Here is a 13,930-nt window from a genome sequence, read left to right as displayed (position 1 = left end):
GAGAGGGGGAGAGGTGGAGAGAGGGGGAGAGGTGGAGAGAGGGGGAGGGAGGGAGGGAGGGAGGGAGGGAGGGAGGGAGAGGGAGAGGGAGAGAGAGAGAATGTATGTGTGCACACTAGCAGGAAATGGGCACTGAGAGTGGGAGACAGAGAACCCAAAGCAGGCTCTGTGCACCATCAGCACAGAACCCAATGTGGGACTTAAACCCAAGAACCGTGAGATCATGACCCAGGGAAAAGTTGGACGCTCAACGAACTGCGCCACCCAGGCACCCCTCTCCTTAGCTTCATCTTTAAATAAAGGTGTGTGGGGTCCAGTCTTCATCATGAATCTATTCCACAAGCTCCAGCAATTTGATTTCTACCTCTTCAGCTCTTAAAATAGACCTAAAACTATCTCCCAATAGCTAAATCCAATGGACTCTACTCTACTCCACTGACTTCTATGGAGTTGATCACTCCCTTCTTTAAGTGCTTTGATCCTTTGGTTCACATGATACTTAAAAAAAAAACAAAACACCATAATTCATTCCCTTCTCATCCTTAAAATATAGCCATTACTGCGGATCTTCTTAAATATATTTGTGTTTTGCTATGTCTTCTATTCAGCTTCAAGAATTCAACTATCACTTCTATACAGGTTGACTACCAAAGATATATAGTTCTAACTTCTCCCCAAACTCTAGCATACTCCCAAGGGTCTACTGCACACCTCTTTCGCTGGAAACACTGCCTTCCCTCTCTATCCGAATAACTCTCAGATTTCTTGCAGTATAATTTGGCATTTTTCTCTCTGTTCCTTCTAGTATCACTTTAACTTAGCCTCTAGTTTTCTCTGCTTTGGTTTATTGTATTAATAGTGTACCAATTAGGAGCCCAAACTCTTTTTTTAAGTAGGCTTCATGCCCAGCAGAGAGCCCACTGCAGGCCTTGAACACATGACTCTGAGATCAAGACTTGAGCTGAGATCAAGAGTCAGATGCTTAAGCAACTGAGCCACCCAGGCGCCCCAAGAGCCCAAACTCTTAAAGACAGACTGTCTAGGATTGATTCTTGGCATGTCACTTAGAGCTGTACAATTTTGTCCAAGTTACATAAGGTCTTTGTGCCTTGGTTTCCATATCTGCAACGAGGATAATAATAGTTACTTGATAAGGCAAATGTATGTGTGTATATTACGTACCATGCCTGGCACGTAGCAAGTGCTATGTGTAACTGGTAGCTATTAATATTATAATATTTTAACTGGTCTTCCAAACTCCAGATTTGTTGACTATAATCCATCTTTTTTTTTTTTTAAGTTTATTTATATATTTTGAGACAGACAGACCATGAGCAGGGGAGGGACAGAGAGAGGAGAAAGAGAATCCCAGGTAGGCTCCACACTGACAGTGCAAGACTTGAACTCACAAACTGTGTGATCATGACTTGAGCTGAAATCAAGGGTCAGATGCTTAACCACTGAGCTACCTAGGCACCCCAATTATAATCCATCTTAAACACTATTTTATCAGATTCCTGTTCCAAAAGTTGCAACTTCTAAGCATAAAATCAAGGGCCAGTCTTTAACAGGAACTAACAAAAATGGACTACCTACTGTTCCTTCAAAACAAGTATACTCTCTTGAATTCAGAGCAGCCATGTCATTCAACTTCAGGGTGCAACATTCATTGCAACATGTCAAAATATCCCTATTCATGCTTTGGGATACTTCACTAAGCTGTACACTTTCCATTTTTCTGTGTTGTGTTATACTTCAAGTTTTAAAAACTCTTCCATATGTTGTACATCAGTGTCATTTGCAGTACTTTTCAAACTTTTAAATAAACAGACTTTAAAAGTACCTTCTACATACCACAGCACGTTTTATTTTACCTAACATATAGAACAAAAATGTAAACACAAGCTAAAAGTAATGTATAATCATCTACCTGCTACTATCTATGAGATACTATCCCCTACTATTAGCAAGAAACAACCCTAAATTTCGTGAATCAAAGAGCCTCGGAACTGTGAAAGCACAGAAATAGGCAATGGCTAGTCTGACTCTGGGGGAAAACGAAACCACAAAAAGGGCATCTGAATGGGTGAAAATGCTAGATCTTGTGATCCAAATACGATGAAAATAAAAGCTTAAAAAACAAAAAAAAATTTAAACAAAACTTCAGAGAACACATACAAGTCAGGAGAAAAAAACCCCAGCTGAGTGAGATAATATTCAAAATGTGAATATAGAATGTGGTTTTAAATAGGTGACTATTAAGTATCTTCAGAAACCGAAAATAAGGTCAGCTTCTGAGATGAGATGAAAATACAAGTTAACAAATTAATATGAATAAATTTAATCATCTTTAAAAGTAACTTACCCTAAGAAATGATCTGTCAATAAATATGTGGCTGAAAAGACAAGAATACCTAAAATACTCAGAGTGATCAAGAAGTTAAGTTTCTGAAATGCACGATTGATGTCAAAAGCAACCTGTAATAGAACCAAATATATTGAATGTAAGCCCCCAAATTAGAAAATATTCCAATCACAAAGGTATGTTTCATTTTTGGTATTGGTGGGCTTTGTGAGGATGAATACATTAGCCCTTAGGACTACCCTTTTTTTTTTTTTTTTGAGCCAATCCCATGCTAAGTAACCCTCAGAATATAATTTGGTCTATGGAGAATTTATAGAAGACAGGAATACTATGGCTCAAAAAGGCATAATCCCTACTAGAAATCCTGGCCTGGGGAAAAAAGTCCTTTTCATTCTACCAAATCCATCTGAGTGCTAATTATTCAACCACCACATACCACTGATATGGCAATTATGGCATATAGTTCTGTACATTGATGTGTTAGGTGTCCTCTGCTAGACTAAGTTCCTTCAAAGCAAGGACAGTCAACAATAAATATTGATTATGTATCTAATACACTCTAGGTTCTATTCTAGGTCCTGGGAAAACAATGCTGAACAAAAGGTCAAAACCCTGAACTGTACAGAGTTACATTCTGATTTAGCAAGACACAAAATGTTTTAAAAGTAGAAAATTAATAGAATATGTCAGAAAGTGATAAGGAAACATAAAGCAGAGTAAAGAGAGAGATGAGAGCGATCTGTAATTTTATTATTTTGTGTGTGTGTGTGTGTGTTTTTAAGTAGGCTCCATGCCCAATGTGGAGCTTGAAAGCATGACCCTGAGATCAAGAGTTATATGTTCCACTGACAGAGGCAGCCAAGTACCCCAAGAGAGGCTTGTAATTTTAATAAGGTGGTTAGAGTAAGCATCACTGAAAAGGTGAAATTTTAGCAAAGGCTTGAAAGAGACAGGTTCTCCTGTGTAGAACCTGGAGTGACATCGCTTATCATAAAGGTGAATTTGAGCAAGTTATTTTAGTCTCTCTGCCTCAGTTCTCTCATCTGAAAAACAAAGATTATCATATCAACCTCATAAGAGGATTGAGTTAACAGTTGTGAAATTCTTGGAACACGTTAAGTACTATAATTTCTGAGATTCTTTTTATTAAAAAAAATGTAAAAGGTAAAGCAATGGGTCATGCAGATATTCAGGGGAAGAGTACGCCCAACAGACGGTAGAGAAAGTATAAAGGCCCTGGTATTCAAGGAGCAGGTTGAGCAGTGTAACTGGAATACATTAGGTTTTGCAAAAAGGAAAATGGGAGAAGACGCCATCATAAAGAGAAAGGGGCACCCAAACTTTTAAAACTTTTAGAGATTTTTGAGCAGAGAAGTGATCAACTGCTTCTGACTTTTACAAAGATCACTCTGGAAGCTATACTGAGAACTGATGATTGTGGAAGAGGATCATTACACACTAACTAGGGTGGAAAACCAGGAGGCCAGTCAAGAATCTATTTTAACAACCCAGGGAAGAGATAATGGCTTGGGGCTACTATGGTGACAACGGAAGAGCTGAGAAGTGGTCAGATGCTGATTGTATTTTGAAAGTAGAGCCAACAGAATTTACCAATTTGAAATGAGGAGTCAGGAGTCTCAGGTTTTTGGCCTGAAGAACCGGAAAGATGGAGTGAGCATTAAAATGGACTGTGGTCTTAATTGCTGACAGTGACTGAGTCCTAACTATATGCCAAGTGTTCAAGTTATCTCCTTACATGCATGATCACACTTAGTCCTCACTACCCATGTGGTGAGTATCACCTCTTAACAAGTTTATAAACCTGATGATTACTAAGCTGAGATTCAAAACTAACAGTTGTCTTAAGCACCTGTATTACTTATGTTCAATACGTCATTACAACCACAGGATCTAGCATTTTCAGAAGACAATAAATATTCAGTAAGTATTTATTGAAATAATTAGATTTTCTGAACACAGGTTAATAAGTGACCCAAGTTCAGCGCAGAAGTGTCTGGCCTCCTCAGATCTCAAGCTCTGTCTGTGATTGAGAAACAGATCCTGAAAGTCAGGAAAAAAAAAATTTTTTTTTCAATTCAGAATCACAACTTCAGAGATTAAACAGACTTTTTCACTCCCCTCCGTAGAGGAACAACTAGTACAGGGTGCCTACAAAAGATAGGGATAACCAATCTCATACCACGATCACTCCCTTAACTATGTTTTGTCACTCTCTCCCCCTTGGCCTCTGACTTTCCAGCTCCTAACCCTCTCTCTGGTGCTATTTTTCTCGGCCCTATGTCTACCCTCCCTCAAACAGAACTAGACTACTTCCTGCTGCCTTAAGTTTTCTAGTGTTGCTTCCTTAACTTCTCCACCCTTTTATTAACGCTGTCTCCTCCACCTGCGCCTCCTCCAGAGGCTGCTGCAGGGGGGTGGAGGGACCCTCTCTCCTGGCCTTAAATCTACACATCGAAAATCCTATCGTACTCCAGATCTCGAAGGAGAAGCAATTCTTTCAAGACGACTTTATTGCTCCGCCCCCTTGGAAACTTCCCCTATAGACATCGTTTATAACTGCAGCATGATATAACAGAAAGGGAAAGAAAGGTTTTGGAGGCAGAGGATCCAAGTTCCAATTTTAGATCTACCACTTACTGGCTACCTTCTAAAGTCCATTTTTTTCGTCTGTAGGATAGATAGGCATAACTACCCATTTTCATGGAGCTGTTACGACGCTTAAGTGAAGAAGGTGTACGTGAAATGTTGGTCTCCGTCCCTCCACATTATGCAACCTGGTGTTATTCGCTGTGCTATTACCGAACCTCTCTGGATCGCAAATGAAGGTCTGGGAACCTGAATGACCATCTTTCTACTCCTGTGGCCCCTAAAACATCTATTGTGCATCCAGTAGGGCGTCCGTAAACGCGTGCGAACCTAGGGCAGGCGCCTGGGCGATAGGTTAGGGAGATGGGTGAGATGGGGGTGGGGGCAGCCCGACAAATCAAGGTTCCAGAGGGCTTCGGTTTCCTCGTTCGCGAAATGAGGTAGTGTCGAACTGCTGAGCCCTCTTCTACACGGCCCAATCTCTTGCCCCGACCCACACCCACCGGGGCTCCGATCTTAGGAAGCCTTCCATTTTACTTGTCCTCCGCAACATTCCTCCCACCCCCCACCCCCCACCCCCCACCAACTGTCACCCGGACCGCGCCGCCCACCCCCAAGCCCCACCCGGACAACCGGCCGCGGGCAGTCCCGCAGGCCCGGCCCCAGGGGCCCGCCCCGGCCGCTACTCACGCCCGCCGCAGTAGCGGTGACGGCGGACTGCTCAGCGGCGCGGGCCGAGCGGAGCCGCCTGCGGCCGATCTGCTCCAGGCTGAGGAACTCGTTGGACAGGTCCAAGGGGTCGGTGGCCGAGGAGGCGGAGTGGCTGTGCAGCTCTAGGCTGCTGCGGAGGACCACCATCTTCCCTCTCGCCTCGCCGGGCGTTCGCGGCGGGAGACGGGGTCCAGTCGGTGCGGCAGCCGCACAGGCTCTTCCGCGCTACGAATTCTGGCGCCACAAGCTCCGCGCCAGCGGCCGCAGCGCGCGCACCCGGAATCCCTCCGCCTCCTGTCCCGCCCACGCCGCCTCACTAAAACGGCGGACTCGAAACTTTCCGCCGATCCGCTGGGCGAAAGACTTCGGGCCGAAGTTGAGGAGGACCTGCACCGACAGTGACCCGGACATGAGCGGACGGTGGCGGGAGAATGCTGACTTCTTTTTTTATATAGTTCCGGCTCCCTGAACTCAGCGGAGGGAGACGGCCGGTAGCTGCACGAGGTCCCGTTTGGAATTTTGGCGCGTGGATGTCAAGGGGGGGGGGGTTAGGGAGGCTCCTCCGGTCCTGATTGGCTGGCAGGGGTCTGGCGGCTCCTCCCAGCCCCGCGGGTCACCTGCCTTCAGCTTCCCGCCACGCAGGATTCAAATGCAAAATGCTGAGTCCTTGACTGGAGCGGGATAAAGCCCTTGGCTTAAACAGGTTTTGACTTTGATCCTTAAGAGCTTTTTACAGATAGCTTAACCAAAACAATTTACCTAGCAAAAGAAAACAGAAAGGGACCTAAAAGCTAGCCTGCAGAGTGCTACAGTTGAGGCCAAAGATTCTCTACCCAGTGCTGCCGCATTCCAACTATACGCTCTTGAGTAAACTATTCCTTTGTGGGTCTTAATTTTCTCATCTGTAAATTAACTGTAATAGTAATAATAGTAATAATAATAATACCTGTGGATTTAAGATATTCTACTTTAGAACCGTGTTTGCACATAGGAAGAGCTCAATAAATGTTTGCTACTATTAAACAATTACAGAAAATGGCTTCTCTAAGATACAGCAGTTACTTGACTACTTTGAAATAGATAACATGCTGAATGATCAGAATGTGAGAGAGGAGTTCTGGTGAAACTGAAAAAAGCTTTATTGATTTGGATAACTACGTTTCCTTAATTCGACACTTATTTAATATTTATTGACAATCTATTTTGTGCCAGGCAGTATTCTAAACACCGGGGATGCAGCAATGAATAAAAAGAACAAAAATGCCCTCGTGGAACTTAAATTCTGGTGGAAGGAAAAAGACAAGAAACTAAGTAAATGTTTGTTACTATAAGTGTTGAAAAGAAATATAAAGTAGGGAAGGGCAAGGGGAGAGGGAAGCGTGCAATTTTAAACAGGATGATTAAGGAGGGTGTCATGGATAAATGTAAGCAAAGACCTGAAGAAAAGGAGAAGAAGGGAGAGGAGAGGGAGTTAGACACCAAATTAGAAAGAGCCTTTATGAGTAGATCCTGAAGGGCTGTGGGCCTCAGCTTTAAGATTTTCTCCTTTTTATTACAAGTGACATGTAAAGACATTACAGCATTTTGAATAGAGGGGTGACCTTTTCTGACTTCTTCAAAGAATCCCTCTGGCTGCTACATGGAAAATGCAATCTTTGGGTTTATTTAAGCTAAAAAAAAAAAAATGTTTATCTGAACTTCTGATTTCAACGGCTGTCCTGTATTTTTATTTGCTATATTGGGCAGCCCTCCTTAGGAGGCCACTGCAGTTGTTCAGGCAAGAGATGATGGTGACACAGACCAGTGTTAGAGCAGTGGAGGTAATTAGTTGAATTCTGGGTGTATTTGAAGTCAAGAGACAAGTGAATTTGCTGATTAATTGGATTTAGGTGTGAGAGAAAGCGAGGCATCAAGGATGACTTTTTATTTTTTGCTTGACCTAATGGAAAGAGGACGCTGCACTTAACTGGGATGGAGAAGCAAATTTGGAGGGAATGTCAGGAATTCCTTTTGATGCACGCTTAAGATAGACAAGTTATTATATATTATCTATGTTCTGTACTTAAAATTTGGCCTTTGAAAAAGTTTTCACACATATATGCATTATGTTTGCCACAGCATTATTTGTAATGTCGAAAAACTGAAAACGGAAAGGTCCCTCAGTGAAGCCTCACTTAAGAAGGATGCTATACAGGGCCATGTGGGTGGCTCAGTTGGTTAAGCCTCCGGCTGACTCGTGGTTTTGGCTCAGGTCATGATCTCACAGTTCATGAGATGGAACCCCACAGAGGGCGCTGTGCTGACAGCAAGGAGCCTGCTTGGGATTCTCTCTCTCCCTCTCTCTCTCTGCCTGTTTCCTGCTTGTGCTGTCTCTATCTGTCTGAAAAATAAGTAAACACTAGAAAAAAAAAAAGGATGCTATGCAGTCATTAAAATTATGTAACTCTGTTAATTTAATTCTATAAAAAGTTGGGCACAGTGCATTATAGCTTGCTAAGAAACTACAAAGAAGCATCATACGGTTCCATCTTTGTTTTAAGAAAGTATGTGCATGGGGGTGCCTGGCTGGTTCAGTCGGAACATGCAACTCTTTTTTTTTTTTAATTTTTTTAATGTTTATTTATTTTTGAGAGAGAGAGAGAAAGAGACAGAGCATGAGCGGGGGAGGAGCAGAGAGAGAGGGAGACACAGAATCCGAAACAGGCTCCAGGCTCTGCGCTGTCAGCGCAGAGCCTGACTCAAGGCTCGAACTCACAAACCACGAGATCATGACCTGAGCTGAAGCCAGATGCTCAACCGACTGAGCCACCTGGAACATGCAACTCTTGACCTTCGGGCCCCATGTAGGGTATGGAGATTACTTAAAAATAAAATCTTAAAATCTGTGTGTGTGTCTGTGTATTCACATTGGAATAAAAACCAGAATAAACTATAACAAAATGTTAATGGTTAATTTCTGGATGGTAATACTATGGTTGTTGTATAGTTTGCACTTTTCTCAATTTTTCTGATTTTGCAGTAAATGTGTCACTTTTATAATAGAAAAAACGTTTTAAGGTGATTGTTTACCCAACATAAATGGAAGAGAAAAGAATATTTAGAGTAGCATAGTCTACCCTTATGTGCACTTTTCTTTATGCATGTTATACCTCAATAAATATTTATAAAAAGAACTTCCACCCAAAAGGCATATATGCATTTGTGATTGTGTTAGATATCATCAGATTGACCTCCACAGAAATTATAGCAGTCATTTTAGTTCTTTTAAAATAAGTAAAGGGGCACTTGGGTGGGTCAGTCCATTAAGTGTCTGACTCTTGATTTCAATTCAGGACATAATCTCACAGTTTGTGAGTTTGGGCCTCTCATTGGGCTCTCTGTGCTGACAGTGCAAAGCCTGCTTGAGATTCTATTTCCCTCTTTCTCTGCCCCTCCCCTGCTCTCTCTCAAAAATAAATAAACATTTAAAAGATTTATAATAAAATAAGGCATAGAAATTTAGAACACCAAGAGATAGAGACAGCTAAAGGTTTTTCTCTGTTCCTTTATTCTCTCTCCAACAATATTAAGAATAACCACACTTGCTTCAGCCTTTGGCTGGTGTAGTCAGTTGAACTGTGTACCCCAAAAGGAGATGTCCAAGCCCTAAACTCCAACACCTGTAAATGTGACCTTATATGGAAGTAAGGTCTTTGCAGATGTAATTAAGGACTTTGAAATGAGATCATCCTGGTTTATGGTAGACCCTAAACACAGTGACTGGTATCCATTGTGAGAGAAAGGAGAGGGGTGTTTGACACATAAACACACACATAGAAGAAGAGAATGTGAAGATAGATATAGAAATTGGAATGATGCATCTCTAAGCCAATGAATGCTAAAGATTTCCAGCAACCACCAGAAGCTAGGAGAGTGATGCAGAACAGATTCTCCCCCAGAGCCTCCAGAAGGAACCAACCTTTCTGACACCTTGATATCAGGCTTCTGGCCTCCTGAGAATTAATTTCTGGGTTTTCTTTTTTTTTTCTTTTTTTAAATGTTTTACTTATTTTTGAGAGAGAGAGACAGAGACAGAGAGACAGAGTATGAGTTGGGGAGGGGCAGAGAGAGGGAAATACACAATCCGAAGCAGAGCTCTAGGCTCTAAGCTGTCAATACAGAGCCCAGTGCAGGTCTCGAACTCATGAACTGCAAGGTCATGCCCTGAGCTGAGGTCAGACACTTAACTGACTGAGCCACCCAGGTGCCCCTCTTTCCTTTTTCTTTTTAAAGCCACTTAGTTTGTAGTAATTTGTTACAGCAGCCTTAGAAAACTTATGGGTTGGTCTGGAATTGGTCTTTGGCAGGTGATATTTCTTTCCTTTTAATTTTAGCTATTGTAGAAAGGAATTACTTGATTTAGGAAAAAAGGGGCAGTGGAAACATGTTCTTTCCCACAGCCCCAGACTGCTTACAGAGGATCAAGTGTTTTTACCTCACATGTGAAAGAAAAGAGGACTGAGGTAAGAGCTAAGCATAATTCCATTACCTCATTTTCAAATGAGGTTATAGGTGGGTCCCTTTCTGTTCTTTGGTAACAAAGTTACAAAGTAAACACCAACTTGGACAGGGATTTCTTTCAGTAATGTTGTAAATGTGACCTTACCCAATTCAATAGCTAATCTCATTGATTTCTATTAAAAGAAAAAAACATTAATCACATAGAAGCGTGGGGGGGGGGTCATAGTTGCCATTTGCCATTTTTTAACTACTCTGAATTTAAACAGACACATCCACATCTATTTCAGAGATTTTGAGTGGGTCTGGGTTAGTTAGGGTCCCCCTCCTTTTATGGAAATCCTACGGGGACAGATACTTCATTTCCCTGTTAACCTGGCAACTAGGACTCAGGCATGTGACCTCAGCTCAGTCAATGGACGGCTCCCACCTCAAACATTCATTGCCTCTTGAAGGAGTGACCCAAAGATGCAAGGGCAGAGATTATTCATGCAGCAGCAGATGGTACAGAGACAGTGGCATTAATGGTGGCATCCTAACCAGCCGATTCTTGGAATTTTGGAGAATTAGATCAGCGTGACCTGGCTGTGCTTCCTCTCCTCCAAGCCCTGCCCAACCTCCCTCTTTCCTATCCTTCCAGTACATTTGATTTCTTGTTTCAGTTAGCTAGAGATGATTTCTGTCACTTGCAAACAAGAACTCCGTCTGGTATAGAGGCTTCGAGTCAGAAGGTAAAATTTGACCTGTGGTTTCCGACAATGGACACTGATGAAAAGAATATTGGGAGGCCATGTGAGACACCCCTTTCAGATCTGGGGGATAGAGGGTTGGGAGAGCGGGTATGCAGGCACAGGAAGTGAGCTGGGAAGAGATCTCATAATTTTGTGATGTGGTTTTCAGACTTTTCTCTTTATCAGCGTCCCCTGAATATACTTAAACTTCTCAGTTTTCCCACCTAAGGTGTGGTACACAGCCCTGAGTCTAACATCACAGGCACGGGCTGGGCCTTGCAGAGGGCCCTGGGATTACTGCCTCCTTCCCACCCCATTCTAAGTAAGATGAGTGAGTAAATAGTAGTATTGTGTTCCAACCCAGCCCAGCTCCTCACCCCTAAAGGCGAGGTGCCCCCCCCTTTCCAGCTCCCCCTGTATATTGCCACCTTAGTTAGCACTTTATATTGAAATGGTCCCTTTAACACAGGAAAGTAGTAATCAGAAAAAATAACAATGGGAACTCCAGGGGTGGGTTTTTCTGCCTATTTCTTTTTTAAGTTTATTTATTTACTTTGAGAGACAGCGCAAGCAGGGGAGGAGCAGAGAGAAGGAGAGACAGAATCCTAAGCAGGCTCCTCGCCATCAGCACATAGCCTGATGCGGGCTCAAACTCATGAACCGTGAGATCATGACCTGGGCCAAGATCAGGAGTCGGATGCTTAATCGATTGTGCCACCCAGGGGCCTTTTTTATTTTATTTTATTTTATTTTATTTTATTTTATTTTATTTTTTTCAGGGGCCTTTTTAAAAAAATACTCAATGTAAAAAAATGTGATATTTAAGTATAGGTGTATTTCTTTCTCTTAGTAAAAAAAAATTTTAATGTTTATTTTTGAGAGAAAGAGAGAGCATGAGCAGGGAGGGGCAGAGAGAGAGAGGGAGACCCAGAAACTGAAGCAGTCTCCAGGCTCCAAGCTGTCAGCACAGAGCCCTACACAGGACTCCAGCTCAGGAACTGCAAGTTATGACCTGAGCCAAAGTCAGATGCTCAACTGCCTAAGCCACCCAGGCGCCCCTAGGCCTATTTCTTAAAACCAAAACAGCAACATAGGGGCACCTGGGTGGCTCAGTCAAGCGTCTTTTTTTTTTTTTTTAAGTTTATTTACTTATTTTGAGAGAGAGCACAAGCGGGGTAAGGGCAGGGGAGAGAATCCCAAGCAGACTGCCAGCACAGAGCCTGACATGGGGCTTGAACTCGTGAACCCTGAGATCATGACTTGGCTTAGCCAACTGAGCCACCCAGGTGCTCCATCTCTTGATTTGGGCTCAGGTGATGATCTTACGGTTCGTGAGATTGAGTCTTCCATCAGGCTCTGCGCTGACAGCAGGGAGCCTTCTTAGGATTTTCTCTCTCCCTCTCAGTCTGCCCCTTCCCACTTTGTGGGTTGGGTGTGCATTCTTTCTCTCTCTCTCTAAATAAACAAACATTGAAAAAAATAAAAGCAATATAGTGACATGCATCAAGAGACCTGGAAAATATTTAAAGCCATTGGCCCAGGAATACCACTTCTAAGACTCCATCCTAATGTTATCTGAGGCATATACCAAGATTTATGTACAAAAATGATAAGTGCAGCTTTATTTACAATAGGATCTGAAACTAAATATACAAAAGTAGGGGAAAAGTTAAATGAACCATAGTCTGTCCATGGAGCTCTTTGTGTTGAAAAATTTGACTTTTAAGACTTTATTTATTGACTTAAATTTTTTAGAGAGAAAAAAATGGAAGGGGGGCGAGAAAGAGACTCTTAAGCAGGCTCCATGCTAAGTGTGGAGCCCAATATGGGGCTCGATCCCGTGATGCTGGGATCATGAACTGAGCTGAAATCAAGAGTCGGTTGCTCAACTGACTGAGCCACCCAGGCACCCCAAGACTTTATTTAAAAAAAATTGTTATTACAAAGTAATACAGTTGGACAACATGGGGCTTAGGGGCACCAACCCCAGTGCAGTAAAAAATCTGCATATAACTTTTGACTCCTACAAAACATAACTACTAATTGTCTTCTGTTGACCAGAAGACTTATTGATAATATAAACAGTCAGTTAACACTTATTTTGTTTATTATAGTACTATATACTGTATTCTTATGATAAAGTAAGAGAAAAGAAAATGTTAATTAAGAAAACCGTAAGAGAAAATACATTTGCGGTACTGTAAATACTGCGTATAAGTGGACCCACGCAGTTCAAACGTATGTTGTTCAAGGGTCAACTGCACATGTAAAAACGTCGAAGCAGCACAGAAATGTAAAAAATAAAGGTACAAGTTGCTCTGTGTGATTGCTATGAGGAAAAGGGAGTTTTCTCTTTCCATTGGGGTTGCCAAGCCTGGAAAATACGAATATGGGGCTGCCAGTGGCCGTCCTCCCCACAGCAGGAAGTGAAGTCACCTCAGGATGGAGCCGAGCACTGAGAAGCACACTGTGGGGAAAGAAGACCTGCGGAAGTGGATTCTGCTTCCGGTCCCTTGAGACCCTGGTTTCTGCAGCTCATCTTTTGACTCTGAGAGCCACTTCAGTGTCCTTCCCATTAAACAAGCTAATAAACAGCCTTTCTGCCTTGACTCCTATCTGAATGAGTCATGACTGATACTGGGCCAGCTGCTTTGTTAGAATCAAATTATACGGTTTATGCTATAATTCTAGTCTAATGATCAATTAATTCTTTCAACAGCATGCGATGAGGTCCATTTGGCATGAAATGGGCTTGGTAAACCTTAACTAAAGGCCCCTAAATTATCACCTCTTCTTCATGGTCACAATTCATCCTGGGAATAGGCATCAAGTTCACAGAGTATAGCATCTGGAATACATATTTTTCCTTTTTATGAAACTCAAGACAGCAAGTATTCATATTTAGTCTTATGTCATCTCCTCCAACATATTTTCTCCAAGATCCATAATAAAGGCTTTGGGGTCATAATCTAGAGTGCTTTCAGTATGCTGGGATGTATCTCATCTGGGTCCAAAGATT

At 42.4% G+C, this 13,930-nt stretch overlaps 1 protein-coding gene across 3 annotated transcripts in view; it reads right to left on the bottom strand.

Annotated features, from left to right (window-relative positions):
- Nucleotides 1-6,104, bottom strand: part of ATAD2 (ATPase family AAA domain containing 2) — a 68,172-nt gene extending 62,068 nt beyond the window's left edge. For 2 of the 3 annotated variants that reach the window (XM_049632919.1, XM_049632920.1), the window contains exon 1: nt 5,663-6,104. In XM_049632919.1, the coding sequence (XP_049488876.1) occupies nt 5,663-5,830 (168 nt within the window). In that variant the 5' untranslated portion in view covers nt 5,831-6,104. Of the gene's footprint in view, nt 1-2,365; nt 3,478-5,662 lie in introns of those variants that run through there. The other variant, XM_049632921.1, reaches the window with a different exon arrangement.
- Between the last annotated feature and the right edge of the window lie 7,826 nt (nt 6,105-13,930).

The sequence above is a fragment of the Panthera uncia genome, chromosome F2 (assembly GCF_023721935.1).
Source record: "Panthera uncia isolate 11264 chromosome F2, Puncia_PCG_1.0, whole genome shotgun sequence".
NCBI lineage: Eukaryota > Metazoa > Chordata > Mammalia > Carnivora > Felidae > Panthera > Panthera uncia.
Note: the sequence above shows the minus strand (reverse complement) of the source record. Positions and strands in the feature narration are given on the sequence as shown.